At 32.4% G+C, this 14,087-nt stretch overlaps 5 protein-coding genes across 6 annotated transcripts; 1 reads left to right on the forward strand and 4 right to left on the reverse strand.

Annotated features, from left to right (window-relative positions):
• Nucleotides 1-1,420: 1,420 nt before the first annotated feature.
• On the reverse strand, nucleotides 1,421-3,064 carry LOC123014595 (juvenile hormone epoxide hydrolase 1-like). Its single transcript, XM_044413788.1, has 3 exons — nucleotides 2,839-3,064; nucleotides 1,812-2,785; nucleotides 1,421-1,764 (listed from the first exon to the last, which is right to left on the reverse strand). Exons 1-3 carry the CDS (start codon nucleotides 3,013-3,015, stop codon nucleotides 1,548-1,550), a joined length of 1,368 nt encoding a protein of 455 aa, XP_044269723.1. The 5' UTR covers nucleotides 3,016-3,064; the 3' UTR covers nucleotides 1,421-1,547.
• A 668-nt stretch (nucleotides 3,065-3,732) lies between these two features.
• On the reverse strand, nucleotides 3,733-5,504 carry LOC123014274 (juvenile hormone epoxide hydrolase 1-like). Its single transcript, XM_044413301.1, has 3 exons — nucleotides 5,178-5,504; nucleotides 4,053-5,029; nucleotides 3,733-4,002 (listed from the first exon to the last, which is right to left on the reverse strand). Exons 1-3 carry the CDS (start codon nucleotides 5,352-5,354, stop codon nucleotides 3,786-3,788), a joined length of 1,371 nt encoding a protein of 456 aa, XP_044269236.1. The 5' UTR covers nucleotides 5,355-5,504; the 3' UTR covers nucleotides 3,733-3,785.
• Nucleotides 5,505-8,374: 2,870 nt separating this feature from the next.
• LOC123014174 (ran GTPase-activating protein 1) lies at nucleotides 8,375-10,513 on the forward strand. Its single transcript, XM_044413125.1, has 7 exons — nucleotides 8,375-8,654; nucleotides 8,712-8,899; nucleotides 8,949-9,263; nucleotides 9,309-9,738; nucleotides 9,789-9,997; nucleotides 10,046-10,249; nucleotides 10,300-10,513. Exons 1-7 carry the CDS (start codon nucleotides 8,543-8,545, stop codon nucleotides 10,444-10,446), a joined length of 1,605 nt encoding a protein of 534 aa, XP_044269060.1. The 5' UTR covers nucleotides 8,375-8,542; the 3' UTR covers nucleotides 10,447-10,513.
• A 55-nt stretch (nucleotides 10,514-10,568) lies between these two features.
• Nucleotides 10,569-11,702, reverse strand: LOC123014175. The gene has a single exon (XM_044413126.1). The coding sequence runs from the start codon at nucleotides 11,620-11,622 to the stop codon at nucleotides 10,645-10,647; it is 978 nt and encodes a 325-aa protein (XP_044269061.1). The 5' UTR covers nucleotides 11,623-11,702; the 3' UTR covers nucleotides 10,569-10,644.
• Nucleotides 11,703-11,872: 170 nt separating this feature from the next.
• On the reverse strand, nucleotides 11,873-14,061 carry LOC123014176 (phytanoyl-CoA dioxygenase domain-containing protein 1 homolog). Of its 2 annotated transcripts, none has more exons than XM_044413127.1 (5): nucleotides 13,478-14,061; nucleotides 12,930-13,079; nucleotides 12,503-12,767; nucleotides 12,136-12,381; nucleotides 11,873-12,082 (listed from the first exon to the last, which is right to left on the reverse strand). In XM_044413127.1, exons 1-5 carry the CDS (start codon nucleotides 13,496-13,498, stop codon nucleotides 11,907-11,909), a joined length of 858 nt encoding a protein of 285 aa, XP_044269062.1. In that variant the 5' UTR covers nucleotides 13,499-14,061; the 3' UTR covers nucleotides 11,873-11,906. The 2 variants fall into 2 exon arrangements, with proteins under 2 accessions (XP_044269062.1, XP_044269063.1); XM_044413128.1 differs by lacking the exon at nucleotides 13,478-14,061 and adding an exon at nucleotides 13,267-13,411.
• Between the last annotated feature and the right edge of the window lie 26 nt (nucleotides 14,062-14,087).

Genomic DNA, 14,087 nt, shown 5'->3' on the forward strand with positions numbered 1-14,087 from the left:
TAATTTTGCACAGTTTTTTTTTTAATAATAATAATATTATAAAGTTTATTTTATTGTAAATATGGATGTAAGAAACTAGGCCGATATAATGCAAATAACAGGCGCGGTTGAATGTTGTAAAATCGAGACCACATCGACAGTAAAGATTTTAAAGTATGCAGACAGTACCTACAAATATGCCAACAATCAACAAGTATCACGAAAAGTTAATTAAACAATTCTTTATAAGTTGTAATAGCAGAAATTTCAAACAAATCAACCGTAGGGTGATACGTTGCTTATCACGGTTTTAATTTTACAATTACACAACATAAAGATTGACATAATTTTATGTTTTAACGACGTGTGTGTGAAAATTTTATTTTTTCTATTTTGGTCTTTAATAACGGTTTAGGTGCGTGGATAGCTTTTCATAGTGCGTTGACAGCCTAGTGTATTTTATGTTTTTATGCTTTCAATAAAATTACCAATTTCCAGAATATTCATATCGAACATGAAACAGTCTTGAGACTTCAGATTACGCACAATGACAAAAATTACAGTTCGAGTTGAACTTCTTTATGAATAACACTGCCACGTGGCATCAAATAGCACAATTTCTAGAAGTTTTTGTTTTCTTTAAAAACTGCATATAAGCGCAAAATAGAAAAAAATCATTCGTTTTAGAATTTCAGTTTCTTGCTTGAATGATGGATGTCTTCTGGTATATTCGAATATATCATTATAATCACATATATAACTTGAAAATTTAATGAATTCCATAAAAATAATCACCATTTTTATAAGGAATGATTAAAACAAACTGATTTGCATAATTCATTTTATTATTTTGCTTGATCATATCATTTTTGATAAAGTAAAGTATGCTTCTGTATTTTTTTTAAAAGCCACTGGTGTCACCACAAACTCAAAATAAATTTGTTATAAAATATCATTTTTTATTATACCTGCATCATAATCCTAAATTAAACCACGCTGCAGCGTGCGTTATTTGGCCTTTATAGCACGCTGAAATTTTAAAGTTGTCTAGGTAACAAGAAATAGTGAAATGTATGGACCAATTACAACGTGAAAAAATGTGCTTAACAACATAAACTAGTAACCGTCTCTACGAAAACGATTCACAAACAACCTTTGATAATTTTATTGTGTAAATTCACATTTTTTCAATGCTCATAAAAGATCGTAAATGGGCAAGTATAATAAAAAATAGCCTATAACACTCGTTTATAAGCGCCTTTAAAACACTTACGCTGACGCGTCGTGCTTTTAAACCCGTCGTGCGTGTGTTAAAGGCTTGCTTATAAACTAGTATTATAATATACTATTATTTAAAATAAATAAAAATTAAACAAATTTTGTTTTCACTTGAATAGTTAAATTTTGTCTACAATTTTGTTTAATATATTAAGTAGGTACAATTAATTTTAGCGATTTTACAAACCATTGATTTAGAGACTTAAAAATCATTTTGTAGTAGTTGTGTTTATAATAATGATATAAATTTTATAAGGAAACAACATTTTTATCATTGAAATATTAACATTTTATTTTCGTTGAACATTAGCTTGCAATATCTTTTCTGTTGCGACAAAAATGTCTTTAGCGAAAACATGAGGCAGTTCAAATGCTGGAAAATGCCCCCCATCGAAATTTTCACTAACATGAACAAGATTGGGATACTTTCCTCTCAACAATTCACCAGGTTGTGGGAAAATTTCATTAGGAAATATTGCACAAGCACTCGGGACGTTTACAGGAATCCTAAAAATACTCGCTTAAATCAACATTAAATGTTATTTTAAATTTACCTTTGAACATTTATAATTGTCATTACATTATCCAGAGCATGAGAATAAAGTCTCATTGAAGTCGTAATAGACCCACTAACCCAGTAAATCATAATATTATCCAAAAGATCATCATAGGTGTACTTTTTCAGCAGTCCACCATCTTCCAAATTTTTCCAATCAGGGTTGGTCCAAGTAATAAATTTTTCTAAAATGTATGCGGCTAAACCTACCGGAGAATCATTTAAAGCTACTCCAACCGTGTCAGGTTTACTGACTTGTATATCCAGGTAGCCTGTTTCTTCTAGCAAATTCATGACGAATGACATCAGAGGGTATAATTTGTGTTCGAATTTTTTGCGCACTACCCAAGGCGGATACAGACTACCCAATCCTAATTTCAAAGCCGATAAAAGTGAAGTATCAAAACACAGATTGGAGTGAATCCCGAGGACTTGCTCTGGGAATAAAACTGCCATTTGTTGGGCAATAAGAGCCCCCCAATCACCTCCTTGGACAAAATATTTCTCATGTCCCAATCGTTTCATGAAATTTTTGAAAATCACAGCCATTTCAATTGGACCTAAACCCGGGCGAATTGCTGCTTCCGAAAATCCATACCCGGGAAGAGATGGAACAATCACTTCAAAAATGAAGTTGCCCCCTTTTGTGGGTTTTGTCAAAAGTTGGATTGTGGAATAAAACTCGCGAACTGAACCAGGCCAACCATGGAGTAAAAGAATAGGGAGGATTTTGACATTTTCAGTTTTTTTGGGTTTTACGTGAATGTAGTGGAGTCGCAAGCCTTGGACACTCACTATGAATTGGGGATACTGATTTAAGAATTTTTCACGGGCTTTCCAGTCATATTTCGTGCGCCAATAAGTCACAATTTTGCTCAAAAGTTTGGTGTTTAGCCCGTATTGGTGTTGAATGCCTTCTAACGGAGGTGTCAGTTTTGCGTTTGTTAGTCGGTGTTGAAGGTCTTGTAGCACCTTTATAGAAAATTACATTTTGTGTATTTTTTTATTGTGTTTTCTACACTTACCTCTTCAGAAATGTTAATTTTAAACGGTTTAATTGATGTATCTTCTGTTGTTGGGTCACGTGAACCCCACCAGGTGTTTTCTAATGTAGGAATTGTCGGGGTTAGTAAATATTTTCCAATTAGGTACGCTGTTATAATTGTGGCAGTTATAAAACCAATTTTTGTACCAAGCTTCATGTTTTAAATTGTTCAAATTGTTTAAATTTAAGTGCGTGACCGTTCTGGTGTGAACGTTAAAGTTGTACTGAAAGTTAGATTATGCATTTGGCTTAAAAAGTTCAATTTGTTGGTTTTGTTATTATCAAAAACTGAAAAACATAATATATATACTTTTAATTTCCACAAAATGTGTATTTAAGACAAAATTTGCTTTTTGTACAGTTTTAAACTATTAACATTAAACGTTTCTGATTCACAGCTACGGGAATTTTGAAGTTTTAAATTTCACAAATTTGTGAGTACTTTTTGCTGTTGCAAAAGTAAAAAACAAAAAAACAACAAAAATCAAATTCATATTCTAAGAATCAATATTTGACAAGAAGTTAATCTTTTGTAATAAAATGAAATCTACGTTTAGCTTATTTAAATTTTTATAATCACATATAATGGGTAATTATTTTTTCAAGTGCAGCCCTGCTTTATTCAAGTTAATAATATAATAACTAATAAAGTAATAAGTACCCATTTAGACTCAGATATTATCAATGTGTGTTTCGTTAGAATAAAAACATACAGAATGTACAGAAATTTGAAAGAAAAAAAGTAATAATAAGTTTCTGTGCAATACCTTAACTTGTTTTTCTTTATTATTTTTTTTTACCCTGTTGTGTTTTAAAATTTTTAATATTCTTTGTATTTTTGTAGGGATTGAATGATTGATAAAAATAAAATCACTTTTCCACAACACCCTTTTATAAAAAAGATAACAAAAAAGGTAAATATACAAATTATTTCTTTGGTAAATTAGCAGCAATTATTTTCTCAACACCAACAAAAATATCTTCGGCTAATATCTTCGGTACTTCAAAAGCAGCAAAATGTCCACCATCAGACTTTTCACTGTAATGGACCAGATTATGGTATTTCTCACTCAAAAGCGGAGGCGGCTGGTGGGCAATTTCATTGGGAAATACTGCACAAGCACTAGGTACTTTTACCGGAATTCTGCAAAAATAATGACACTTATCCACAGTAAGCATTACTAGCAAATTTACCTTTCGACTCCTAGACTCATTTGAGCTTTATTGAAAGCTTCAGAGTAAAGTCGCACTGAGGTTGTTATAGAGTTAGTGACCCAGTAGATCATAACATTATCCAAAAGGTCGTTATAGTTGTATTTCTTTGTTAATCCCCCGTCTTCTAAATTTTTCCATTCAGGATTAGTCCAAGTAGTAAACTTTTCCAAAATATAAGCCGCCAGACCTACCGGAGAATCATTTAAAGCCACCCCCACGGTATCGGGTTTGGTGGCTTGCAAATGCATGTACCCCATTTCCAGCAACATATTTGAATAAAAAGTTGACAAGGGGTAAATAGTATGCTCCATCTCCTTTGATACGATTAGACGAGGGTAAAGACTACCCAAAAACAGTTTCAAGTTAGATAAAGGAGTATTAACAAAACACATATTGGAATGAACTCCGAGAACATGTTCTGGGAATAAAGTGGCCATGTTTTGGACAATAAGAGCACCCCAGTCGCCCCCTTGAATGTAAAATTTCTCAAAACCAATCCGTCTCATGAGGTTTTTAAAAACGACGGACATTTCAATTGGACCTAGACCCGGACGAACAGCTGCTTCCGAAAATCCATAACCGGGGAGAGATGGGATAATGACTTCGAAGACGAAATCGTGGCCCTGTCTGGGTTTTGTCAAAAGCGGGATTATGTCGTAGAATTCTCGGACAGATCCGGGCCATCCATGGAGGAGAAGAAGAGGAACGACTTTGAGTTTTCCAGGATTAGCGGGTTTGACGTGAATGTAGTGGAGTCGCAGTCCTTGGACGCTGACCGTAAATTGAGGATACTGATTGAGGAACTTTTCGCGTTCTCTCCAATTGTATTTGGTCCTCCAGTGTTCGACGATTTTACTCAAAAGTTTGGTGTTGATGCCGTAGTGCTGCTGGGCCCCTTCTAGTGGGGGCACGAATGGGCGCGCGTTGGCTAAGCGATGCTGAAGGTCCTTGAGAACCTAATAAAACATTATATGAGATTATGTAATCGAGGGTACCGTCTCGTTCGCGACAATAATCAGTGACCTAGAACTTGATTGAATGATATTTTTTGTCTATGTTTCTTTTTAACATTAATTGGATTGTTGTTTTTATGTTTGCACTTACCTCGTCAGAGACATTGATTTTAAAAGGCTTAATTGATGTGTCTTCTTTCGATGGGTCGCGGGGGCCCCACCAAGTGTTTTCTATTTTTGGAAAAGGTGGGGTTTCAAATAATTTGCTGACTTGGTAAGCTATTAAAACTGTTCCAATCACAAAAACTAGTTTTAAAATTAGGCCCATGTTTCACACGTCGACTGCCGGCTGTACAAACGATGAGACCGCACCGCTTGGAACGATAACACAATACTGAAGTTTGAACTATGACTCCGACTTTTAAAAGTATTTTAAAGCATAAATACAAAATGATAGCTGCATTTGTGAAACATACCTATCATCATAAGATAAATGACTTTCAAATATTTACAGTATAAAAAGTTTAGAATGTTTAGATAGATAGGAAATGATGATATATCAATACTTGTTTCTTCAAGTTTTTGGCAAGTTACAATGATTTGATGAATATTTGATACACAATGGAATATTAAATATGTTTTTTAGTTTAACATTACCTAATTATTTACTACCCAATTGTTTAAATTATACTCAATTATTACGAATTGTTTGTTTGTCTTACGATAAAAACGAGACATATTTTTTTTTACTTCTTTGATTGGTTTAAAAATATGGTTATTAACATTATAAAAATTTAAAATTTAATTGAAATGTTCAGAATAATAGTAAAAATACAAATACAAAACTATCAAAAATTATACTTGTATTTAATTTATTTAATTAGGCAATAAAGCATAATATGATTTATTTCTGCGGCCGGCAAAGGCGGCTTTATTGTCGTATAGTGGAGAACATGATTTTTTCGTTGATTTGAATTTTACTTTTAACTTATGATCATATTTTATGATAATCTAAACAATGATAGTAGTATATAAATTGTTACTTCTGGGCCAGGACATTTGGCGTCTTAAAAAACAAGGCAAAATCTTACAAATTTAGCTGTTTGCCCAAAAGCAAACAACCGAAAAGGGCCCAAAACCTCTCAAAAATCATTAATTTTTATCCACCCCAAAAGTTGATTCGCCAAAGGCTCATGCGTCGAAGACGAATTCAGGATTGATGGTCGTGCCGATGATTTTTCTCGATAGACACATACCTATAAACGGTATAAGCTGTCGTGAAAGAGGAGATGCTGTAAGAATAGATCGGATTGTAGTCGGAATGAAAACGGGGAATGTTTTGTACTTATTTTTATTAATTCTGAATCCAAGAATTATCATGAAGGCATAGTCGAATATTGGGGTGTTGCAAACCGAGGGATTTATTTATGAAAAAACAGATAAAGCTTTCAGAATCGATGTAGACAAAGAAGACAAAGTAATGAAAAAATAAGCACAAATTATGATTTTTGAAGAATTTTATGTCTTTTTCGGTTGTTTAGGTACTTTTTGGAAATCATAATTTTTTAAGATTCTGTCTAGATTTTTAAGATGTCAAATATCGTAGTACCCTCCTTGATTTAGTGTTGTTTTTACTTTTTTATGCATGCGCCAAATGGCTTGGTCCAGAAATAAAAAGCTATTTTGGAGTATGTAAAAACACGGCATTTTGTTAGTTTTTTTAGGGCGTTCTTAAAGTAGTTTTAAAGTTTTTTTCGTGTGCCCAATTTTTGGTGGTCTACAGATATTTTGTACTTTTGGGGAGAAGAGCTGAATTTGTAAGATTCTGCCTTGTTTTTTGAAGACGCCAAATGTCCTGGTCCAGAAGTAAAAAGCCATTTTGGGATGTGTAAAAACAAGGTATTTTGTTAGTTTTTTAGGGCATTCTTGAGGTAATTTTCCATTATTTTGGGAGATTTTAACGGTTTTTTCATGTGCCCAATTTTTGGTGGTCTATACATATTTTGGAACTTTTGGGGTGGATAAAAATTAATGATTTTTGAGAGGTTTTGGGCCCTTTTTGGTTGTTTGCTTTTGGGCAAACAGCTAAATTTGTAAGATTTTGTCTTGTTTTTTAAGACGCCAAATGTCCTGGCCCAGAAGTAACAATTTATATACTAATGATTATTCCACTAAGGCAACATCCGCGAAGCTGTAGAAGATAGGTTTGTAGACTTTTCTGTTAACTAGGTAGTAGTGAAACACTTGAGTGCTTTTACTAATTGTTACCAAAATGTGGTAGGTAGGTACTTATTATCTAAAAAATTTTTGGAACTGTAATAGGAATTAAAAGTTGGTTGTGTCATTCCCAAAAAAAAATATTGCCTAAAAATTATTGTCTAAAATTTTATTGTAAGAACGAAAATATTCAATTCCTTATACACGTTAGATTATAAAAACCATGACTGCGTTATTTTTAAAGATATGTGACAATTTGACAATACTTCTTGGAACAAAAGTTGCACAGTTTATTGTTATCCGTTTTAGAATAGAAACTTAATTAACCGAAATTGCTCACAATAAAAGAAGTATTCTCCTATCTTTAAAAGTAATGAGTCAGTTATTATGGCTTGGGGCATTTTTAGTTTTTATAACCCACCTTTGTATAATCAGTAAAGATACTATATCCAGGTATTCTCATTTCTGTCATCTAAGCCAAATTTTCTAGAGTAGGTATACAAATTAAGTGTTTGTAGTAAAAAAAGTGATTTTACAATCTTACAAATAACTGTAAACAAAACTGAGTTTTAGTGCCATATATTATGAAGACTGAATAGAATAATTATTATTGTTTCAGTGATGAATTTTAATTATTTTATTATTCAATTATTAATCATAATTAAAGTAAAAATAATTAAATTTCATCAATATTTCATTGTGCTTAATCCAATATAATTGAAAATACCTATTATACTTATGGATTTTATGTCTCGGTTTGTTTCTTAGCCATTGAGTACCTACTTACATAAAATAAAAAAATGCTAATAAAGGTACCTATAAACATATTAATAGTTATTGTGCTTCTTTGAGATTTGGTAAATTCTCATTGTTAATTTTTAACTTGACTTCGTAAGAGAATTTATTAAAAAAAATTCTATAATCCTCACCAATATTTTTAACATTACTATAAATGAATTTGATGTAAATTTGAATGATAGTCATAAATGTTTTTATTTAAGGATGAGAATTTTAGATTCAGTAAAAACTTTGTTGTTTAATTGAGGTTCTACTGTATTTCCTAAAAATTTTCAATTCCTCCACGTATACTGAAAATACAGTTATTTTAGGAACTTTCGTATTTTTGCATGGCTAAACTGTGTAGTGTGTACGAGTAATGACGGAAATGACATTTATTAATGACGGATATAGAGGTCAAAATTTCCGAATTTGTGTTCAACTTCAAAAAATCCTAACGGTTTCACACGCGTGAACGATTTTAACTTATTGAATAATAACTGTATTGCTTAAAGAATTAAAATGACTAATACTAATGTAGACGACCTCACCAATGCTTTACAAGGCACGCGTGTGAGCCCTAGTGGCGTCACTTTTGCCGGCCAATCTTTGAAACTTGACACAGTGGAAGATGGTAAGGTTATATCCATTATCATTACATGAATTATAAATATATTTATTAAATTCCCAGCGAAAAGTGTAATTGAAGAAATTGAAAAATGTACCAACCTTCAGTTCTTGAACTTGGAAGGCAATACTTTGGGAGTAGAAGCTTCCAAAGGCATTGCGAAAACATTGGAGAAACATCCGGAATTTAAGAGAGCACTATGGAAGGATATGTTCACAGGAAGAATGAAAACAGAAATACCAAAGGCTTTGGTACGACTTAATTTTGATTTGAGAGAAGAAAATTAATGTAAAATTTCAGGAATTTCTTGGAAGTGGTTTAGTAACAGCAGGTGCACGCTTGACTGAACTTGACATGAGTGACAATGCATTTGGCCCTATTGGCGTTGAAGGACTTGCTGCTCTTTTGAGGAGCTCTTCATGTTATGCTTTGGAAGAACTTAAGTTAAACAACAATGGCTTAGGTATCACAGGTGGTAAATTATTAGCATCAGCTCTAACAGATTGCTACAACTCAAGTAAAGAAACCGGAAAACCACTACAACTGAAGGTTTTTATCGCTGGCAGAAACCGACTTGAGAATGATGGAGCCAAAGCCCTTGCTGAAGTTTTCAAGGTATTTTTTGTTCTAAAAATACAGTTTTGTAACATTTATTCATAGATGATTGGCACACTTGAAGAAATCGCAATGCCCCAGAATGGAATCTACCACATAGGCATATCAGCTCTATCTGAGGCTTTTACCCAAAATAAAAATTTACAAATTTTAAACTTGAATGACAATACTATCGGTGAAAAGGGGGCAGAGGCAATAGCTAAAGCTTTACCACATTTGCAACAATTGAAAGAAATCAATTTTGGTGATTGTTTGTTGAAGACTGCAGGAGCTATTTCTCTCGCAGATGCTTTAAAAACTGACCATGCTAACTTAGAGGAATTGACTCTTGGCCACAATGAGATTCGTTTGAAAGGGGGGCTTCAGTTGGTTAAGGCTATGGCGAATAAAAGTAAATTGAAAGTTTTAAATTTGAACGGCAATCAGTTCGGGGAGGAAGGCAGAAAACAGATTGAGAATGAAATTAAACAAATTGGTACGCCGTTTGGGGAATTTTTATTAATTAACGAAATTATATAATTTTAGGAAAACTTAACTCTCTGGGCAGTTTGAGTGAAGATGAGTCTGAAGACAGTGAGGAGGAAAGCAGTGAAGAAGTGTCTCACACTGAAAGTGACATGGAAGAAGAAATTATTCAGTCTAAAACAGCCAGCGATTTTCTGAATTCGCCAACTGAAGAAATTTTTATCGCACTTGGCGATGCAAGAAATGAGCTGATTTTAAGAGAGGCGAAAGTATTTTCTCAACAGGGTTTTAATATTTTTACTCATTCTTAATTTCAGAAAGGTGATGATATTGATGTCAATATATTCATTCCAGTTTTAATGAAAGTAGCATCTCTTGCCAATAGTAGTAAAGAAAATGTCTCAACATTGGCACTCTCTTGTTCAGAAAGATTATATAAAGAATTGTTTTCATGGTCAGAAAAGACTAACAATTCTTGTTTGGTTAATAATACAATTTTAGTACATTTAGGTTTAATAAAGGTATAATACCTCAGGAGTATTAGGAGTACAATAATTTGATTTTTTTGTAGTCGGAAGATAAAAAATTCAAACCAACGTGGAACATGGATGCTTGTGCAAAGGCTTTGAGAAGTGTTATGGACAAAAATTATGTCACAGAAATTACAAAAAATACCTTCACTGTGTTTTTACAGAAGGATAAAAGTGGGAGCAGATGATCATGTGTTTATTTTTTTTTAACTTTTTACCTCGTTTTTAACGTTATTAAAAATTGCCAAAAATTGATGTCTTCTTTACCTTACTCAATGTAGTCAAGTGTTACAACAAATAAAACAACACATTTCCCAAACATACAAAAAATTTATTCTCTAAAACATTCAAAACAAATTTTTTCAACATGACTGGATTATTTTCCTTTATGTATAAACCTTCATAGAGGAGCGAATGCGTTTTCTGCAAATGGGACACTGCCCACTATACCGCATCAGTCTTGGAGCACAATCATCACATAAACATAGGTGTCTACAAGGCAAGACTAAAACACATTTTGAATTGTCCTGACAGACTACACAATAACCCTCATTTTTTTCATCATTATTTGTACTTGGTTTACATTCAATTATTTGTTTAGAACTATATCTTAAAGTATACCGAGACAAAACACGTCTAGTTACCCTTTTTACATGATTGTACTTCAGTCTTGAAGCTATAAAAAATGATGATACTTTGTTTTTAATGTACAGAAATAAAACAGAATAGAACTGGAGAAGAATGTACAAGAAACATAGTCCAATTATTAAACCTATCAGAGATTCTAGTGGTACATCTGTGACAAAGGTGTAACAATTGTAAATCGAGTGTAAAACAAATTTATAAACTACTGTAACATTGCTACAAATGCTATCTAAGACATTAACATACAAATTTTTTAAGTAGTAGTATGTGAGTGGCCCTAAGGACATTACAGTTTTTGGTATAAAGACTATAATAAACCACACTCCATCCCCAAACAATATACCAATGTGTTTCAGAAAAACAAACACATGTTTAACTGTATTCACAATACCGTATACTGCATTGAGTGGAACGGTGAAGGCCTCACAAAGCCACTTTAAAACATAAGTTACTTGTTGACAATATTTGAGTTTTTCAGCCACCCATTCAAAAATGTAGACAATTCCTTCTGTTATACCATGAAGGCGATATATCACATCTTGTAGAAATATTGTAAAGTCTTCTAGAATTACAGACAGCAAAAAATATAATCTACTGAGGAAGGATCCAGCAGTCGTCAGAAGAAAGGCTAAACTTGTGACAATAAACTGCCCTGTTTTAACACTGATGTAAAACGTGTATGCAACTGCCGCCTTTAATGCAATAAGAACAGCCACCATGGTGAACAAATTCTTTTCATCATTACTTTTTAAAAACGAGAAGTTCTTTAACTTGATAGTGTTTGTAGGTTAGAAATTTGAATTTGGTCTAGTAGGATTTTGACGGATTGAAAGTCCCTAAGTTGAAATAAATGTACAAGGGATGAGTAAAAAGTTTAATACCGTTTAAAAAATATTCAATATTATTATTATTAAAACAATGTTGTATTACTCTTATATGTACACCGTTTATTAAAAATAAAATATAAAATGAAAAATCAGAGAGTATATTTTTGTTTCAAATGTTAATTTTTGTATAAACTTAAAAACTGTTTATCTTGGGGCAGTTGCAACCAATTATCTTCAGAATATTTTGTGTTTTTCTGTTCAATAATATGGAAAGTGTAGGCGTGTCTAGATTTTTGTGACTTGTTTGATTCACTATAGTGGACAACTTGGCCATGTATGACAACACAAGTACCTAAAACATATCAAATAAACAGTTAATTAATAATTTATTTAATGTGACAAAACCTTTCTTGACTGGCACCGCTGTAAACCCACTTTTCTGATAATAAGGTGGTGGCGATGTGTAGATTAACAAATCGTTGGAATTTTTATCAGGATTCCTAATATACCGTCTATGAACACCGCTTTTATGTGACCCTTTGGAAAACCAAAGACACCCATTTTCAAGCGTGGCGTCTTCTAGTGCTATCCAAAATCCAATAACTTTAACTGGCTCTGTGTGCAAGTAAGACGCATCTTGATGAGCAATAACTAAAAAATAAAAGTGGTTAAATTTAAATCATGCAAACAAAAAATGATTCATATTTGGAAAACTTCCAAATTTTGCTTTTAAAAAATTGCCTAATTTTATGCCAAAAATTGTGTTAATCACCTTCACTGCCTAAGCCAGGATTTTTGAATATGTACATGCTTTGGACTACCACGGGATCTTCAAATCCTAACTGGAAACAGCATTCTTTCACTCTCTCATCCAAAGTAATTTTTCTAAAAACGGGATTCAGTTCATGTAACGCATGACCAATTTTGTTTAGAGACAGTTCAGGTTTAACTTTCAATTCTCCGTTTGGTCCTAAAGCATCTGCTTCGTAAAAGTAACTTATTTTATCCGCACTGTCTAAAAAATATTTATCTTTATCCTGAAACAATTAAAGCCGTATTACTTTGGTTGTTTTGATTAATTGCTACATTTATTAGTCATTAGTTGGTGTTAACAACCGGCATTTATTACGGGTGGGTGAATCAGACGCTCATCAATATATGCATGAAAGCGGCTACAATTTTCGAAATAATATTTTTACCTGTAAGATATTGGAATCAGCCGAGCTAAAAACCGCCCTTTTGGACTCCTCGGGCATATTTTTTATCAAATTATCACATTCTGCCTTCAGTTCGTTAACTTCAGTCTCTGATAAGAAATCTTCAAGAACAACATAACCGTCCTGTGCCAACTAAAACAAACAGATAAATTAATAGGAGAAGTTAAGAAAAAAATGAGTTTCAAACATTTTTGACATATTATTTTTATATTAATATGATATACAAGAGGTCAGATAAAGTTTATTTTTAATCAAATCAAATTACTTTTGAAACAGAGAATTTTTTTAGAAATACGTGGCGTCCGAGAATTTTATTTACCTGATGCACCTCCCACGTAGTTTCAACACTGCAGATATTTTAAGATGCAATTACACATCGTTCAAAACTATTACTTTGTTAGAAACACCAACTTCAAATTCTTATTTAAACAAAGATAAAATAAATCTGAATCTGACCTTTCAGTATCAATTATTATCACAATAAATACGTTATAAAAATAATAATGAATTCATTAACTACCCACACTTACCTGCTGTTTTATGTTCCACATGGCTGGAAAATGTTCACACAATTTATCAAACTGATACGCACTTTCGTCTCGATTTAGTTCATTCAACAAACTAGTTACGATTTCTGAATAATTAAATAGTGGTGGTCTCGTTTTGAAATATAATGAACCGCTAAGTCGAGCTGATACTCAACGCATGCGTCTTTTAATTCTCATTTTATAGTTATATTTTGTGGGTAAAGTTGGGGGTGATACATTTTTTAAATTTAGATCTTGATGATTGTTTTCAATTTTTTTTACGTTTTAAATAATGGGTAATTTTTATTTTACATTTTGTGTTCTAATTATTATAAAATTATTGTTTTTGTTATCTCTGAAACTACATGGAAAGCGTACAATAAAATATTTGTTTTTGAAAGTCGCACAATAAAAGCGTCATTTAATTTACATAATTGAAACGATTACATTATTAAATCTTATCTAAGACAAGCGCATAGTTGATAAATACCGTTGTTTAATTTTTTAACACTTTCGTCAGTCCGTTTGTAGCCTTCACAGAGTAAGTATCGATACTGTATTAAAAATATCGATGATTTTGTAATCATGTGTTTAATAGGAACTTTGTGGGTAG

Source organism: Tribolium madens, unplaced genomic scaffold, assembly GCF_015345945.1.
Source record: "Tribolium madens isolate multiple individuals breed KSU strain unplaced genomic scaffold, Tmad_KSU_1.1 Scaffold_97;HRSCAF=244;Tcas5.2_LG3a, whole genome shotgun sequence".
Lineage (NCBI taxonomy): Eukaryota > Metazoa > Arthropoda > Insecta > Coleoptera > Tenebrionidae > Tribolium > Tribolium madens.